Below are 15866 nucleotides of genomic sequence, written 5' to 3' on the forward strand. Positions count from 1 at the left end.
ATACATCAGATAAAAATACCCTGTTTACTAAGACGATTGAGAAACAAATGTAACGTGAATATTGCTACAGGAAAGGATTAGTTTGGTCTTTAAAATGAATGCCTCCCTGACACTTTAGTTTAACCTTTCAAAGTTGATTGAATGAATACATGTCAGGGTAAATTCAATTTAACAGACGTTTTTAAAGCAACCTATATGAATACAATGTTTCTGCAACACTGCAAGTATCCCAACTGAAAAAAAGCTTGACATTTTTTCAAAATTGTTCATCACACACGTCATGCATGCAGGAGAGCCAGTTTGTCAACTTTCTCTCTCTCTCTCTCTCTCTCTCTCTCTCTCTCTCTCTCTCTCTCTCCCTCTCTCTCTCTCTCTCTCTCTCTCTCTCTCTCTCTCACACACACACACATGGTCTCTCTCTCACCCTCTCCTACTCACACATTACTTATACTTCCTGCCCCTCTCTCTCACACACACACAAACACACAAAACTTCATAAGCACGCCCACTCAATACAAGGAATGTTGAATAATTGACAGATCAACATCTTGATCCGGTGTTTGCTCCTTGCCTGTCTGTGTTGCTTAGGAACCGGACCGTCCTCTAAGTCTGTCTCTCTGACTCTGGGCTGAGGAACACTGGTCCAGTGGATGAGAGCTGAGGGGGGAGAGAGGGAGGGTACACTGGGGCACAAGGAGAGCAGGTAGGAGAGGCAGAAAGAAAAGAGAGAGGGGGGGAGAGGAACAGAGGAGGAGAAGGAGCAGTAAAGAGAGAAAAATGTAGAAGGGGGAGGGAGTGAGTGAAAGAAAGAAAGAGAGAGAGAGAAATAGGTGCATAGAAAGAGATAGAGGGGTTGGAAGAGAGAGATAGAGAAGGGGACAGACAGAGAGAGACAAAGAAAGAGAGGTGCAGAGAGAGAGGGAGGTGTTGACCTGAGGCGTGTCCATGGAGGGAGACCCAGAGGAGCCAGAGGAGGACAGCGAGGAGAGCCGGGACGGGTCTTCCTCCCCTCGCTCCTCCGTCCTGTGGGAGAAGGTGATCCAGCACAGCGTGTTCCTGGACCTGAGCGAGGACGACAGCGTCCACCTCAGTGACCTGGAGAGCTCCTTCGACGTGCGTCTCTCCCGGCCAGACTCGGCTCTCTCCGAGACCAGCGTCCACCTCAGCGGTGAGACTCAGAGACACTCGTCTCTCTAGTCTATGCTAGTCTCTCTAGTCTGTGGTAGTCTCTGTAGTCTATGCTAGTCTCTCCAGTCTGTGCTATACTCTTCAGTCTGCTCTAGTTGTCATTTTTGGTCCCTAGTCTGGACTAGTTTTTTGTTGTTTGATGGATTCCCTCTAGTCTGTAGTGGTGTTTGTAATCTGTGGCAACCTCTCTAGCATGTGTAATCTCTTGTCACACACAGCTCACTGATTTATTGAAGTATTGTGTTGGTTATAATCTCAATGGACACCCTGCGCGGATAAAAAAGAATACAACTCTAACAAATGTAACGATTCTGACCCACTTTGACATTTGATGTCGTAGGGGATCCTGAGCTGTTGTCGTCTGAGAGCAGTGATGTCAGCAGCCAAGGCGAGCGCGTGGTGGAGGGCCGTACGAAGAGCAGCGCCACGCGTCCGTCCGTCCAGAGACCCAACACCGCCCAGCCCGGGACGCCTTCACCCCGCGGGCACCAGGACCCAGGGGACACCAGCGACGAGGACCAGGAAGAGCTTCCCTACGACGGGGACCTGGACAGCCGCTACCTCGACCCCCTAGCTTCACCTGAGGAGAATTCAGACGCCGGCGGCGAAAATTCCGGAACCCTCCAGTCCAGTCCCAACGTTCTAGATCTTTCCGACGGTCCTGCGGTTGGTGGGTTTGGAGATACCACCCCTGTTCTCTCTCCGGTTGAGAGCGGAGCTGCAGAGCGGGTGTCTCCCGCTGTAAGCCAGGGTGGGACAGGAAGCTTCCTGGACCCCAGCAGGCCGACGGAGGGGCTGCCTACCTGCAGCAGTCCTGTGTTCGAAGCCCCACATCCAGACATCACCCAGCTGCTCCTACGTCACTTCTCCCAGGACCAGCTGCTTCTCTCGGGCAGACTAATCGAGGCAGAGACCCTGCCGGAGGTGTCCCTGCTGGAGAGCATGGACGAAACCTTGCTTAGCAGGGCCCCAGGAGGCAGCTGCACAGGGAGGCCCTCTCATGTTAATGGGTCAGCCCCACAGCGCAGCTGCACAGGGAGGCCCTCTCATGTTAATGGGTCAGCCCCACAGCGCAGCTGCACAGGGAGGCCCTCTCATGTTAATGGGTCAGCCCCACAGCGCAGCTGCACAGGGAGGCCCAGTGGTGGCTCAAAGGGATCAGAGAGTCTGGGACAGGAGACTGTGGAGTCTCACCATAGTCGCGTGTCGTCCGCTGCTGGGCAACACCAGGAGCAGAGTAGTGGAGTTCCCAGAGAGACCAACCTGGCCCAGGAAGAGGTGGAGGAGGAGGAAGAGGAGGAAAAAGAGAGGGATGAAGATGAAGAGAGGGATGAATGTGAGGGGGAAGAAGGGGAAGAGGAAGAAAGAGAGACAGAGGAGGTGGAGGAAGAGGAGTGGGACGAGGAGGAAAGGGAAGGTGAGGAGGATGAGGAAGATGGAGGAGAGGTGGATGAGGTAGGAGGACAAGAAGAATCAGTAGAGGAGGGAGGGATCCAGAATGTTCCCCTGGCGAGGACCAGGTCGTTCTCTGAGCTGAAGTACGGTCAGGGTCAGGTCCATTACCGGCGCCCAGACTTCTCCAAGGTCGCCCCCAAGGTCAAGATCCCCAAGACCCCCAGCGGCCTGGACAAACCCCTCGGCCAATCACCGACCCCTATCATGCGGGCCCTGTCCTCGCCGGGCATGCTGGGTATGTCGTCGGAGAGGCGCCTGGCGGCGGTGGACGTGATCAGCAGGGTGCTGGAGGACTCGCTGCAGCCCGCAGACAGACCCCACGCCTTCACACACCTGGACACACAGACAAACACCAGCCCGGCGCTGGTGCACCACCTGCAGGTACAGACGGGTCGGGTGTGTCATGTGTTGTGATGTCAGGTGTTGTGATGTCATGTGTTGTGATCTGGTTCACCTCTTAATTTTGACCCGTTCTCTCCAGGCTGAATATGACAAGCTACTGACTAAATACGCAGAGGCTGAGAACCTCATTGATCAGATGAGGCTGGGTGCAAAGGTAAGTTGAAGCTTTACATTCATCCTTTCCTCCTGTACTGATCTATCAGTTATATATACCGTATATAACTACATACTGTATATAACTATGTATATACTGTAGTCTAAGTGTGCTTGTTTCCTCTCCTCTAACAGCCTCAGGCACCCTCAGAGCTTAATCTGGAGTTGGAGTACGCTGGTCTGCAGGAGCAACTAGGTTTACGAAGCAGTGGAAGCCATTTTGGATCAACGCCCTTCCCCACGGCCCCTCCCATAAACGCCAAGACTCCGCCTCTCTCTCCACACTGCCCCTCCCCCTTTGCAGGTTAGACTCCGCCTCTGTCACCGGATAACATGAAGTTCTTCTGTAGCCTTGACGATACATTCGCTACTTGATGAGGTGGAACGGGTGGTTTCCGTAGTGACTGTGTTGAGGGACCAGAGGCTCCAGTTACATGGACATCTTAGCTTTCATAAGATGGAGGACGCGAAGGATAATCATCATGATGACAGGGCTGTTTATAACCATGTAGTGTCCATCCTACCTCAAACACATCGACTAAAACATTTTCTGCAATGACATGATGGCAGGCCTAAATATCATGTTACTTTATATTACCTAAGCATTCATTATAACGTACTTCTCTTGAAAAAAATCATAATAAAATGTAAAGTAGGATCTAATGTGGGCGTAAGTGACATCGACTCGAAGGGCCAAATAAAAATAATTTGATTTGATTTGCCTCTTCATCCCCTGGTGTTGTTGCCAGAACTAGTCAGTGCAGAGAAGCAGAACAACAGTGCTGAGGGGATTAGCCCTGCCCCCAGCCCCGTCTACAAACCCTCCCCAGGCTCTGCCCCCAGCCTCGCCCCTAGCCCCGCCCCCATACAGGTGGAGCTGCAGAGTGATGGGGAGAGGATGACCGCTGAGCTCCGTGACATCATCAGAGAGTTCCTGCAGAAGGTACAGGAAGTCCAACATGGCTGTAATCTAGGGGTGTGTCTATTACCGAACACTTTACGAAGTACAGTGCACTGCAATACAGTGCACTTACATCTGTAGTGCACTCCGTCGCTGATTAGTACTGTCTCAAATGGAACACTTGCGTTAACCACTTGGCAGAAGTGCATATCTGAAGAGCAAATCTGTCCGGGTGACGGACTCAAATCTGCTCGAGAGTCATTTCGTCCGCCATTATTTTAGAAATGAAATGAAAAGCTGCCGAAAGGGCTCCTCCTCTTCCGCTACGTAGCCAAGATGGCTCCCGTTTAGGGCGAGTAGTGTCCATCGTTGTACACTGCATTTTTATAATATTACACTGCGTTTGCAGTGCGCCATCCGGGTACTTTCAGTGCCCTGAATTCTGTCAGTGTAAGCGCCCTAAGCACTGAAAGTCAGTGCTCGAAGTGCACAAGTGCTCGGTAGTAGACACAGCCTAGGAGTAGGGAGAGGCCAAGATCAGGGTGTTTTCTGTTGAAGTGAAAAGTATATCGAAGCAAATCAGTGACATGATGTTTTGAATTTTAAAAGGCATTGAATACTTAATATTGAAATTTAAACACCACCGAATTTGTTGGTTTTGAATTCACCTCTTTAAAATTGAAATAGGAATTTATTTCAATGTAATAAAAAAAATCTGATCCAAAAATTCAGAAAATCAGTCTGCCCAAATTCGAATGGTCAAATTTCAGATCCCCAAAATTTGGATTTTTTTTTTAGGATAACAAATTTGAGGCTGAAATTTCGGACCCCAAAAAAATTGAGCCGAAAAAAATAGTGACATAAACATGAGCTGAAATTCTTTTGAAAAAATTGGAGGCCGAAAAAGTTGAGGAGAAAAAAATGGGTGCGGAAAAATTGGAGGCAGAATAATTGGAGCCAAATATATTCGAGGCAACATCAGTTGAAAATGATAACGATGTGACTGTGTTGTTTGGCAGGTTGAGGACTTCAGATCAAGCCTCAGGACTGTGTCTATAACCCTGGAGGAACAGCAGATGGTGAGAATAACTAACATCACACAAGCTCCCAGAGGAATGCATGTTAACTATACCACGTCCAAAACCTTGTGTGTGTGTGTATAACTATGAATGTGCCTGTGTGTGTGTGCCTGTGTGTGTGTGCCTGTGTGTGTGTGTGCCTGTGTGTGTGTGCCCGTGTGTGTGTGTGCCTGTGTGTGTGTGCCCGTGTGTGTGTGCCCGTGTGTGTGTGCCTGTGTGTGTGTGTGCCTGTGTGTGTGTGCCCGTGTGTGTGTGCCTGTGTGTGTGTGTGCCTGTGTGTGTGTGCCTGTGTGTGTGTGCCTGTGTGTGTGTGTGCCTGTGTGTGTGTGCCCGTGTGTGTGTGCTCCAGGTGTTCCGCAGCATGGTGGAGGCTCAGGACCACCTGGAGAGGGGGTACCTGAGCAGGAGGGAGGAGCATCGGGCCCTGGAGATGCAGACCTACCTGGGCGTGGCACGGAACACGGGCACCTTTGACCCAGACAGGTCAGGGGTCAACACTAAATTACTAATAAAATATATATATTATGATCAATTATATTTAATTGATATTATATTCAATTGAAATAGGTCAATTCAGATGACTTTACTGTGAACTGTGAATAGAGTAAAACCCGTCACATATATCAGTGAGAGGAATGGTTGTCGTGTGAGTCAAAAGCAACAAAACAAACCTACAGATGTATTTATCTTTTATGTGTGTATGTGTGTGCGTGTATGTATGTGTGTGTGTGTGTGTGTATGTGTGTGTGTTCAGACTGGTGGAGGGGGAGATATTTAGGGTAGGGATGTACCTGGAGGACATTAAGGAGCTGATAGACAGGAACATGTGTGAGCAGCTCTGCCCACCCCCCTCATCCTCCACCCCCCCCACCCCTCTGCTCCCCAGGGGGGGGTCCAGCACCCCCTCCCTGGGTACACCCTCACCTCCTCCAGCACCATCCCTGCATGAGGTAACTCACTCTCTCCCACCCTCACTCGTTCGCCCACCCTGTCTCTCTAGACCTCTCTGTCACTCTACCATCTTTCTGTCTCTCTCTCCCACTCTATAGATTTCTCTCCTTATTTCTTACTCATTCACGCTATCATTCACTCATTCACCCCCAATCACTCAGTCTGTCCCTCCAACCTCTTTCTCTGTCTTACTTACTAATTCCCTCCCCCCTCACTGTCTCACTCACCTTTTCCCTTACTTGCTTGCCCACTCCCTCCCTCCTTCCCTCTCGTATGTGTGGACAACCAGAGGTGGTGTTGTTGACATGGTGTCCCCTCATGGTTCTTGGTACACATCAGTCTAAAACCCACATGATGTGGGGGTCAATATCCTCACACACTCATGTTTCACAGTGTGTGTGTGTGTCTCTGTGCGTGTGTGTGTCATGCTATCTGACAGGGCGTCGTGTTACAGGAGCCAGGCCTTGGTTTTTCTCCATGGGGTTACAAGACCGAGGCGAGGGAGGAGGAGGACCAGGACGTCTGTGGAGAGGAAGACCTTCTCTCGGCAGCTTCTCAGCTGGACAGCCCTGAGCAGAGCAGCAGCAGTCTGAGGTAGGCACGGATAACACTACATCACCCTGCAAACACGTCCCTCGTTCCTCCCCTGTTTGGAAAACCTCCCATCTGACTCTGCTGGGATGGGCTTCACCCGTCCTTTTGTGATGGGGTCAGAGGTCATCTCCTGGGGTCAGAGGTCATCTCCAGGAGGACAGGAAGGAGGTTTGATATTCGCTGTAGATGGCGCCTCTGTTTCTCCCTGCTCCTAAGCAGGCATGTTAGTGTGGATGGTGTATCGCATGCCCTAGATAACCATCTTTTGCTGTTGATGGATGCTGTAAATGGAGTGTGTCCATGTGCGTGCTTGTGTGTGTGTTTGTGTGTATGTGTGTGTGTGTGTGTGTGTGTGTGTGTGTGTGCGTGCCCTGATTGCCAGCACGCTCTGGGCCTCTGGTAGGAGATAGTGTTACTGACACAGAGACGTGTCGGATTCTACCAGAGCAGAGACAGAACAGTGTGTGATGGTCTCTCTCTCCTCCCTGTTCCCTCCGAGGACCCCACACACCTCCCTGGACAGAGCCCACATCCACACCCCCGAGGAGGGAGAGGAGGAGAGGGGCTGCGGGCCGTCTGGAGGGAGAGGGGCTGGTGGTCAGGCTGGACTCGGCTCCTCCTCCACAGAGACGCAGTGGAGCGCTGGCAGGTCAGTGTGTGTTTAATTGTAGTTGATGTTTTTGTTGTTGTGGTTGATGTTGTGGTGCCTCTGTGACCGTGCTGAGAGTGATGAACCATTAAATCCAGGACCATCTCCACGGTGTTGCTCCTGTGCAGGCCGGTTGGAGCTGCATCTCAGGACAGCAGCCTGCTGGTGGAGGTCTCCTGCTCCTCACAGAGCGTTGACACACACGGCCGCTCAGACCTCAGCTCTCCACAGGCAAGTCCACCTCTCTGATAATGGATATAGCATCACTGTTACTGTCCACAGCTGTATGGCAGTGTGTGTGTAGCGTGTGTGTGAGACTAGGGTGAGTGAAAGTGTGTGTTGTGTGTTTTGCGGTGCAGAGGATAGTGAGTTCGGAGACTGACAGCGGTTTTGGAAGTTGTGAGTCGACCACAGGGCTGTCCCCCTCGAAGATAAACACTCAGAGATCCAGGTACACACACACAAAACACACACACACACATATACACCCCTGGCACACTACATACACACAAACCAGACACACACATATACAAACAGACACACACACATATTTCAGCTGCTTGAAGGTACAGTTAAGACAGGACTGTGAAAGTGATGTGTCCTCCATGTTCAGGGTGCTGACCCAGAGCAACAGCAGCTCTGGTCTGAGTGGGTCAGACAGCGAGGGCTCCTGTTCCCAGCTGCAGACAACCATCCACCCTGCAGACCGCCTACAGACCTCCACGCACCCTGCAGACCGTCTACAGACCACCATCCACCCTGCAGACCGTCTACAGACCACCATCCACCCTGTAGACCGTCTACAGACGACCATCCACCCTGCAGACCGCCTACAGACCACCATCCACCCTGTAGACCGCCTACAGACCACCATCCACCCTGCAGACCGCCTACAGACCACCATCCACCCTGCAGACCGCCTACAGACCTCCACGCACCCTGCAGACCGTCTACAGACCACCATCCACCCTGAAGACCGCCTACAGACCACCATCCACCCTGCAGACCGCCTACAGACCTCCACCCAGCCTGCCCAGAGTCTACAGAACTCCACCCACCCTGTAGATAGCTTTCTTGGGGACACAAGGGGCAGTGTACAGACCTCCATTCAGCCTGGGGAGAGGCACGCCACCCTGACCCCACCCACAGACTCAGGGGCAGAGCCTCTCCATTCAGTCCAGCTGCGTCTCCACGGCAACGCCCGGTACCAGGCGGATCCCTGCCCGAGTCACAGCGTCGCCATGGATACGCTGCAGCCAGAAGGCCTCTCCCCCGCCTGCCCCTGTCACAGGTCAGTCTGGTGTTGGTGATGGGCCTCTGGTCTCTCTGTCTCATCAGATCCAGAGCATCTGCTAGGGGTCAGGTGGCTGAGCGGTGAGGGAATCGGGCTAGTAATCCGAAGGTTGCCAGTTCGATTCCCGGTCATGCCAACTGACGTTGTGTCCTTGGGCAAGGCACTTCACCCTGCTTGCCTCGGGGGAATGTCCCTGTACTTACTGTCAGTCGCTCTGGATAAGAGCGTCTGCTAAATGACTAAATGTAAATGTAAATCTGCTGAACCCACTACTAGCCTAGTCACGAATGCTTAGTTTGATTCTGTGTGTGTGTGTGAATGTGTGTATGTATGCGTGTGTGTATGTGTGTGTGTGTGTGTGTGTGTGTGTGTGCAGCGAGGCCCTGGTGTCTCTGCAGCAGCAGGTGTCCAGGCTGCAGAGGGACCTGGAGGAGGGACTAACCCAGCTCCCTCAGCTCAGCCAGAGGATGGACCTCCTCTCCTCCCACCACCGGCAGGACCGGGGCTCCAGGAGCCGGCCCCGGCCTCACCCCAGGCCACCTGCACACAGGTAGGCCTCACCCCAGGCCACCTGCACACAGGTAGGCTTCTGGCACTGGGAGGGAGGGAAGAAGAGATGGATTGGTGATTACTGAAGAGGAGGATGGAGATGGATGGATGAGATGGATGGATGAATGGATAAATAGATGGATGGACAGATGGGTGAGCAGGTGATCAGTCCTGCTCTTGTGTCTCCAGTGTGTGGAGGTCTGCAGGCAGCAGGACACCCACCCTGGCCCGAGACCCAGGCCCTGTCTCCACCCTGCTGAAGGTAGACGACTGGATCTCCTCAGACATGGACCCCAGCAGGAGCAGAGGTACACAACAACACTGTTAGTACAACCACAGTGCATCTGTCAACAGCAGTGTTGTCAGAATTAATAAGTAGCTTGTGTATTTACACGCTTTTAGTATTATTCACAGTAGATTCGTTTGTGATTGTGAATTTGTTGAATTTGTTGAAATTTTTAAATGCTGTGTAACGATTTTGTTATGCTTAAATACTAGCACAATGTAACCGAAAACCAACCATGAACCTCGACTGTTCTCTCCCTCAGGTACCAACAGTGACTCTGGGCGCTCAGGGACCCTGCAGTACCTCGGCTCACCACCAGGGGGCAGGAGAGGGAGCCCAGACCCACACACCTCCACCAGCCCGGGGAAACCCCAGAGCGAGAAGCACTCCAGCAGAGGTTGTTAAGAGTGTGACTTTGTTTTAACCTGCATCACTTGCATGAGTTACACTTACATACATGTAATGTATCAAGTCATCTGTTGGACTTGAACTTCCTGCCTCTGTCGCCCTCCACAGGTTCGGAGGGTAACCTGACTGTGAGGAACCCAGATCTTCCCCTCTCCAACCCCAGTCCCAGCCCTAGTCCTGGTCCAAGTCCCAATCCAATACTATGCAAACAGGGACTGTCCTACAGCAACCTCTACAGGGCTCAGCGTAAGCGAAGGACATTTCTACATCCAAATCACTGAAACAACAGCTTCTGCTCTAATTATACCCATAGATCACACCAGTACAGGATCCTATATACTTGTAAACAACTTCCATATACATGTGTATGACAGCCACCTTGATCCTGGTTCTGTCTCCTGTGTGGTTCCGCGCAGTATCGGCAGTTCTGGACGCAGAGATGGAGAACCTGTTCTCCAAGGGGAGGTTCTCTCTGCAGAAGCCTCTGTTGCAGGTCAACTATGGATCCTCCTGCAGCCTGCCTGCTGGGTAAATCTGCCTCTGACTGACTCACTACTAGATAACTAGCCAGCGGGATAACTAGCCAGCGAGATAACTAGCCAGCTAGATAACTAGCCAGCGAGATAACTAGCCCACTGGATAACTAGCCAGCAAGATAACTAGCCCGCTGGATAACTAGCCAGCAAGATAACTAGCCCACTGGATAACTAGCCAGCAAGATAACTAGCCCGCTGGATAACTAGCCAGCGAGATAACTAGCCCGCTGGATAACTACCTTGATCTCTCTCCTCCACAGCTTCAAGGTGAGGGAGCCTATGCTGCAGTCTGGGTCTGTCCAGCGGAAGCGCTCAGCCCAGTCGGACACGGCGCTCCTGCCCAGCAACGTGTACTTCCAGCTCCATCCAGCTCTGCCCCCCTCCAGGACCGGGAGCAGGACCAGCCGGCACAGGGGCAGCAAGGTGAGCTTGCAGAAGGTCAGCCGGCACAGGGGCAGCAAGGTGAGCTTGCAGAAGGTTCTAGAATCCAGAAATACTGTTTGAACCATGTTCTTCTGATCCTTGATCTTCTGCTGTACTTTTTAAGGCTTTTGACAAAAGCGTCTGCTAAAACAAAAATGACTAAATGTAAATATTAAGAGCTGTCAATTGATGTAGGTGTTTGCAGAACTGTACATTCAATTTTCAATATATCCCTTTTACCAAAGTGAAAAATTATGATTGATAGCTTTATTGACCTTGAGTAAGCCCAATAGATTGAAATCGTCATTGGTTTAAAGAGCTGATCATTCAATAGTTTGATGGTTTGGTTGACAGTATAATTGATGGACATTGTGATTGGTTGATAGACTGATTGATGTACGCTGTGATTGGTTGCCTGTCCCCAGGAGGAGGAGATCAACAGGAAGCTGGACCAGGCCATCGAGGCGGCTCGCAGCATGAAGAAGGCCACTGATAGGATGGCCAGGAGTCTGTCAGCTGACCTGGCCAAGTCCCAGCTACACAGGAAGTTACACGGCAGGAAACACATCACCTCATAACGCTTAGGATCCCACATCTGACCTGGGATTAGCCTCCAAACTTAATGTGATAACCCCTTTGTTGAGTTTTTTGTGTTTTATGTAAGTTTACATATTTATTTATGGCCTCAAACGTTTTGAATGTTAACTTATTGTTGATTAAATTATTTGTTAATAGTTTGGATTTTTGTTGTAAGAGTTTTTTATTTTTTATTTGTTTTACTCAGAACAGCTTAGATGTTATCCCATACAGGTATCACCTGGATGCATAGCCGCGGGAACATGTTTTATCAGGGGGGTGCTAGGGGGGGGGGCTTAATGTTGCGGGGTGGTGCCGCGGTGGTGGATTTTCAAGTCATATCATTTTAAATTCTTGTGCTGTCAGCAGGGGGCGCTGCAGCACCCTCAGCACCCCTAGTTCCCGTGGCCATGCCTGGACGTACACATTCACACTCCCTCCACCCAGGTCCTCCCTGTCTCTCTTAGGAGTCTGTGAGAAAACAGAGAAGGAGACCTAGTTTGTCATAACTAGGCCACATTTTGGATATTCGGTTACAGAAAAAAAACCTGTCCTCTTCGGCTCTCTCGGTTAATTCGCTCATCCGACACCTCCGCTGGCTCCACTGTGACGGAGCTGTGGAGAGGCGACACAAAAACACTGCTTACTGGGTTTCTGTGGGAGGGCTGCGCTGTTGTCTGGGATGTAGCCACAGGGGCCTTGGCCGAGGCTGGGGCTGAGGCTGGGCCTGGGCCGAGGCTGGGCCTGGGGCCTGGGCTGAGGCTGGGGCCTGGGCCGAGGCTGGGGCTGAGGCTGGGGCCTGGGCTGAGGCTGGGGCCTGGGCCGAGGCTGGGGCTGGGGCCTGGTCAGGGTGGTTGAGGGGTGTAGTGTTTCCTTGTTGTTTGTTTGGTGTCGGAAAGGAAGGATGAGGATTCCGGGCAAAATTCCTGGACGGTCCTCTCTGATTGTTTGAAGAAAGACCTGATATCTCTTAACATGAACACACAAACTGTACCAACACACATACACACACTCACAAACTGACCAAAGGCCCATTATACAGTATGTTCTGTATTTTCTCAGAAACACATTCATTACTCTTAAGAACCCTCAGACAAGCTGAAATTGCAACTTTCAGACATGGGGAAAATTACACTGATGTTCTGGTCATGGTAGGTGGACATGTTTAGACATACAGTATAGCCACACTGACCTACAATGCTAGCTAGGGTCAGTAGTTGAAACTACTGGATATTCACGCTCCTCTCAAATTTTCCTGACCCGAATAATAAAAACATGTTTGTCATGTTTGTTTATTGAATTATTTGAGGGCATTGTTCTCAGAGTGATCTCTGGCCGGCAGAGAGCTCTTCAGTAATTTTCCTGTCTGACTGACGAGTGAAAACTTACATCCTAACTCCCAGAGGTATGAAACTGCTCCTTGACTTAGGTGTCAATGTATTCATTACGTCAAGCTGGATTTCCTCCAGTGTGTGTGTGTGAGAAGTACAGAGAGAAAGGGAGAGAAAGAGAAGTACATTGACATTAAGGGACCAGTCAACCATGACCCCCACAGGCTAAAATGTGATCTCCCTCTCTCCCCCTCTCTATCTCATTACACACACACACACACACACACAAACTACAGGCCAGACCACCTAGACTGCAGGTAGCAGGTGTACGGCTGCAGCAGGGAAGGTAGAAGGTGGACCACCTGTGATGACAGGTGTCTCTGTCAGCTCAAACGAGGAGACACAGTCTCTGGTGGAGTGAGTCAGTGTTGTACGAAGCAGGATTGTTAGTCTGGTGTGAAAGTCAGGGGCACACGATCGGTCCCCCCCCCTCCTCCCCATGCCCCCTATCCCCTCATACCCCCCCAACAAAAAGGGAATTCCTTGTAGGAATCATACTATTTACATTTACATTACATTTAGTCATTTAGCAGACGCTCTTATCCAGAGCGACTTACAGTAAGTGCAGGGACATTCCCCCGAGGCAAGTAGGGTGAAGTGCCTTGCCCAAGGACACAACGTCATTTTGCACGGCCGGGAATCGAACCAACAACCTTCTGATTACTAGCCCGACTCTCTAACCGCTCAGCCATCTGACCCCCCACTATTTGCTACTCTTCCCTCAGGCAGGAGGCTGCCCAGCATCAGAACCAGAACTACCATGTTAAAGAACAGCTTCTCCCAAGAAGCTGTCAGACTTATTAACTCTGCCACACGCCAGAACTGACAAACTGAACTTTGGACCTAAAGTTACACTAAATTGTTTTACTATGCTGCTAATTTCTCAGGTTCATTTAGTATGTATCTATGTGTGTGTGTATGATTGGTTTATTTGTGTATGATTTGGTGTATTTATTGTATTTATTTATGATGATTAGTTTAGTTATTTATTTGTGAGTGGTTAACCGGACCTCAGTAGGCTACTAAATTTCGTTCCAGCTCATGTACCATGTTTTTGGAATGACAATAAATTATCCTTATACCACACTTTACAAAACCACCACTTCTGGGTGTAGGTTTGGGGGCGGGCAGTAAGGACATTGTCAATCTTAAGAGACCATTAAACGTCAACACCAATAACTAGGGTTAGTGTTAGCATATAGGGTGTTTGTCGTTACTTACATTGGGTAGGTGTATAGGTGACAGTTCTGTGGTAGAGTGTTTCACCTCAGATCAAAAGGTCACAGGTCCAAATCCTTTATGTAGCTTTGGATAAAAGTGTGTCTCCTAAATTAATATTGTAGGCTATTGGAAAGACATATCGGGGGCCTTTAAATATCGGGGGCCTGCCCCCGATATGTCCCAAATGTTGCCCCACCACTTTTGGACCTGACAGTACCACTGCACCTCTGCATGTGTGTTTAGATGTGTTTAGATTTGAGTGTGTGAAAGTTCCATTTCATCCTGTTACCCTTTATGGTTGTTTATCGTCCTCGCGGTCTTGCAAGACCACGAGGACGGAAAACGATTTGAGATTTGTGTGTTCTTGCAATGTCGTTCCCCAAGCCAGCCAACTCCCGCCTGAGATCTGACCTTCACGCGCTCTCCTGGGACTCGACTTCCCGCGCACCCATCCATCACAGAGAAGCATATTATGTCGCTCTTCCCTAAAACGTTGTTTGACCGAAAGTAGGTTATGGATGAAGCAGTGTATGTAGGCTTAACCTCACATGGCTTCGTGCAGCTCATTGTTGCACAATCTCATCGGTTGATGAGATTGATGATTGATGATTGATGATTCTCATCATTGTGATCCATATTTTGGGAACTACCACTTTTTGTCTTCCATGAAAGAGTCACCTAAATCTATTTAAATGAGAATAAACGAAATATTATAACTATGTTAAGATTTTACAATACAATCGAACATCCTATTATAGCCTACCATTGGTTGACTCCAGGGCCGGGTTGGGTAATCGGGAAAATCGGGAGAGTTCCCGGTGGGCCGCTTCACTTTTGAGCCGGTGGGCCTCTTCACTTTTGGGCCGGTCGAGGATTTTTTTGTTGTTGACATTTGTCACGTTAGTCTATCTTCTCTTAAAGTAGGCTACACACGTTCCGCATTCTGACACCGCAGCCTCTGCATGGGTTGTACCATGTGAGGGAGTTCTCCCCTCCCAAATAGATTTGGTTGGGTTCATAGCCCGTCTTTTCCGGCTACCGATAGCTGGGACTGGCGGCCCTACCGTAACGATACGCGTCAGGGAGGATGGATGGGAGCAGGGCCGGAGTGATGGCATCACTAGACAAGGTTTTACCAATTGAAAAACGTCTGTTTATTTTACATAAAGCTCAAAAAACACTTACACCAAAACACTACACGCGCGCTCGCATTAAGTGAAGTCCCTATCTTGCATCACATCAAACCCATATGTCCTAGGTTGGGGCAAAGCTCCTAATGTTTACAACGTCTGGCTCCGTGCCTGATAAACACTCGGATCGTTAAGCAACTCTCAAAAATGGTATCAATATACCAGAAACGTTCACTGCACCCCCCAGTCAAAGCAGGCTGCATCCGACCCTGTTTGGTATACAAAAAAACTGAAACTCCCGGGCTGAAAAGTGGCCCCACTCCGGCCCTGGTTGACTCTTATTTGGCTGATGGAATATGTTTTCTTTTGTGAGACAATTCAAGCGCTCTGACGTGTTTTTGTAGTAATCGACTCAGCTCTGCTGCAGTTTCTAGGCCTAGGCCTATACAAATGCTTCAGATGTGTAGGCCCTAGCATTTGTAACACCACACATAATAATGTCCACAAAAAAAGGAGTCTGCGAAAGTGGTGTTGAAGAAACGTTTATACAATAGGGGACGCATAGGCCCCTATGTCAAATAGCCTAAAAACATGACACAATATTAGACGACTTATGATGTTCAGTAGGCCTTTGTAGAAATTTGTGTTTGGTGCTTTGCCCCTGCAGTGATGGACTGTGT

At 50.0% G+C, this 15866-nt stretch overlaps 1 protein-coding gene across 6 annotated transcripts; it reads left to right on the forward strand.

The window, feature by feature from the left end:
* Positions 1-746: 746 nt before the first annotated feature.
* LOC134036859 (tau-tubulin kinase 1-like) lies at positions 747-11609 on the forward strand. Of its 6 annotated transcripts, none has more exons than XM_062481986.1 (20): positions 747-1168; positions 1529-3024; positions 3125-3199; positions 3334-3502; positions 3948-4141; positions 5119-5178; positions 5528-5661; positions 5933-6128; positions 6569-6723; positions 7223-7372; positions 7471-7603; positions 7732-7823; positions 7986-8663; positions 9043-9216; positions 9405-9538; positions 9764-9898; positions 10018-10155; positions 10326-10437; positions 10706-10907; positions 11294-11609. In XM_062481986.1, the coding sequence occupies exons 1-20, from the start codon at positions 946-948 to the stop codon at positions 11444-11446; spliced, it is 4803 nt and encodes a 1600-aa protein (XP_062337970.1). In that variant the 5' UTR covers positions 747-945; the 3' UTR covers positions 11447-11609. The 6 variants fall into 6 exon arrangements, with proteins under 6 accessions (XP_062337970.1, XP_062337975.1, XP_062337971.1 ...); XM_062481991.1 differs by having other exon boundaries at positions 10706-10868; XM_062481987.1 differs by having other exon boundaries at positions 9405-9523.
* The last annotated feature ends 4257 nt before the right edge of the window (positions 11610-15866 follow it).

The sequence above is a fragment of the Osmerus eperlanus genome, chromosome 16, assembly GCF_963692335.1.
Source record: "Osmerus eperlanus chromosome 16, fOsmEpe2.1, whole genome shotgun sequence".
Lineage (NCBI taxonomy): Eukaryota > Metazoa > Chordata > Actinopteri > Osmeriformes > Osmeridae > Osmerus > Osmerus eperlanus.

Coding starts and splice junctions, on each gene's coding strand:
- LOC134036859 (XM_062481986.1), top strand. CDS start 946: ATGGAGGGAGACCCAGAGGAGCCAGAGGAGGACAGCGAGGAGAGCCGG. Junction 5,179..5,527: donor CCCTGGAGGAACAGCAGATG/GTGAGAATAACT, acceptor TGTGTGCTCCAG/GTGTTCCGCAGCATGGTGGA. Junction 6,129..6,568: donor CAGCACCATCCCTGCATGAG/GTAACTCACTCT, acceptor GCTATCTGACAG/GGCGTCGTGTTACAGGAGCC.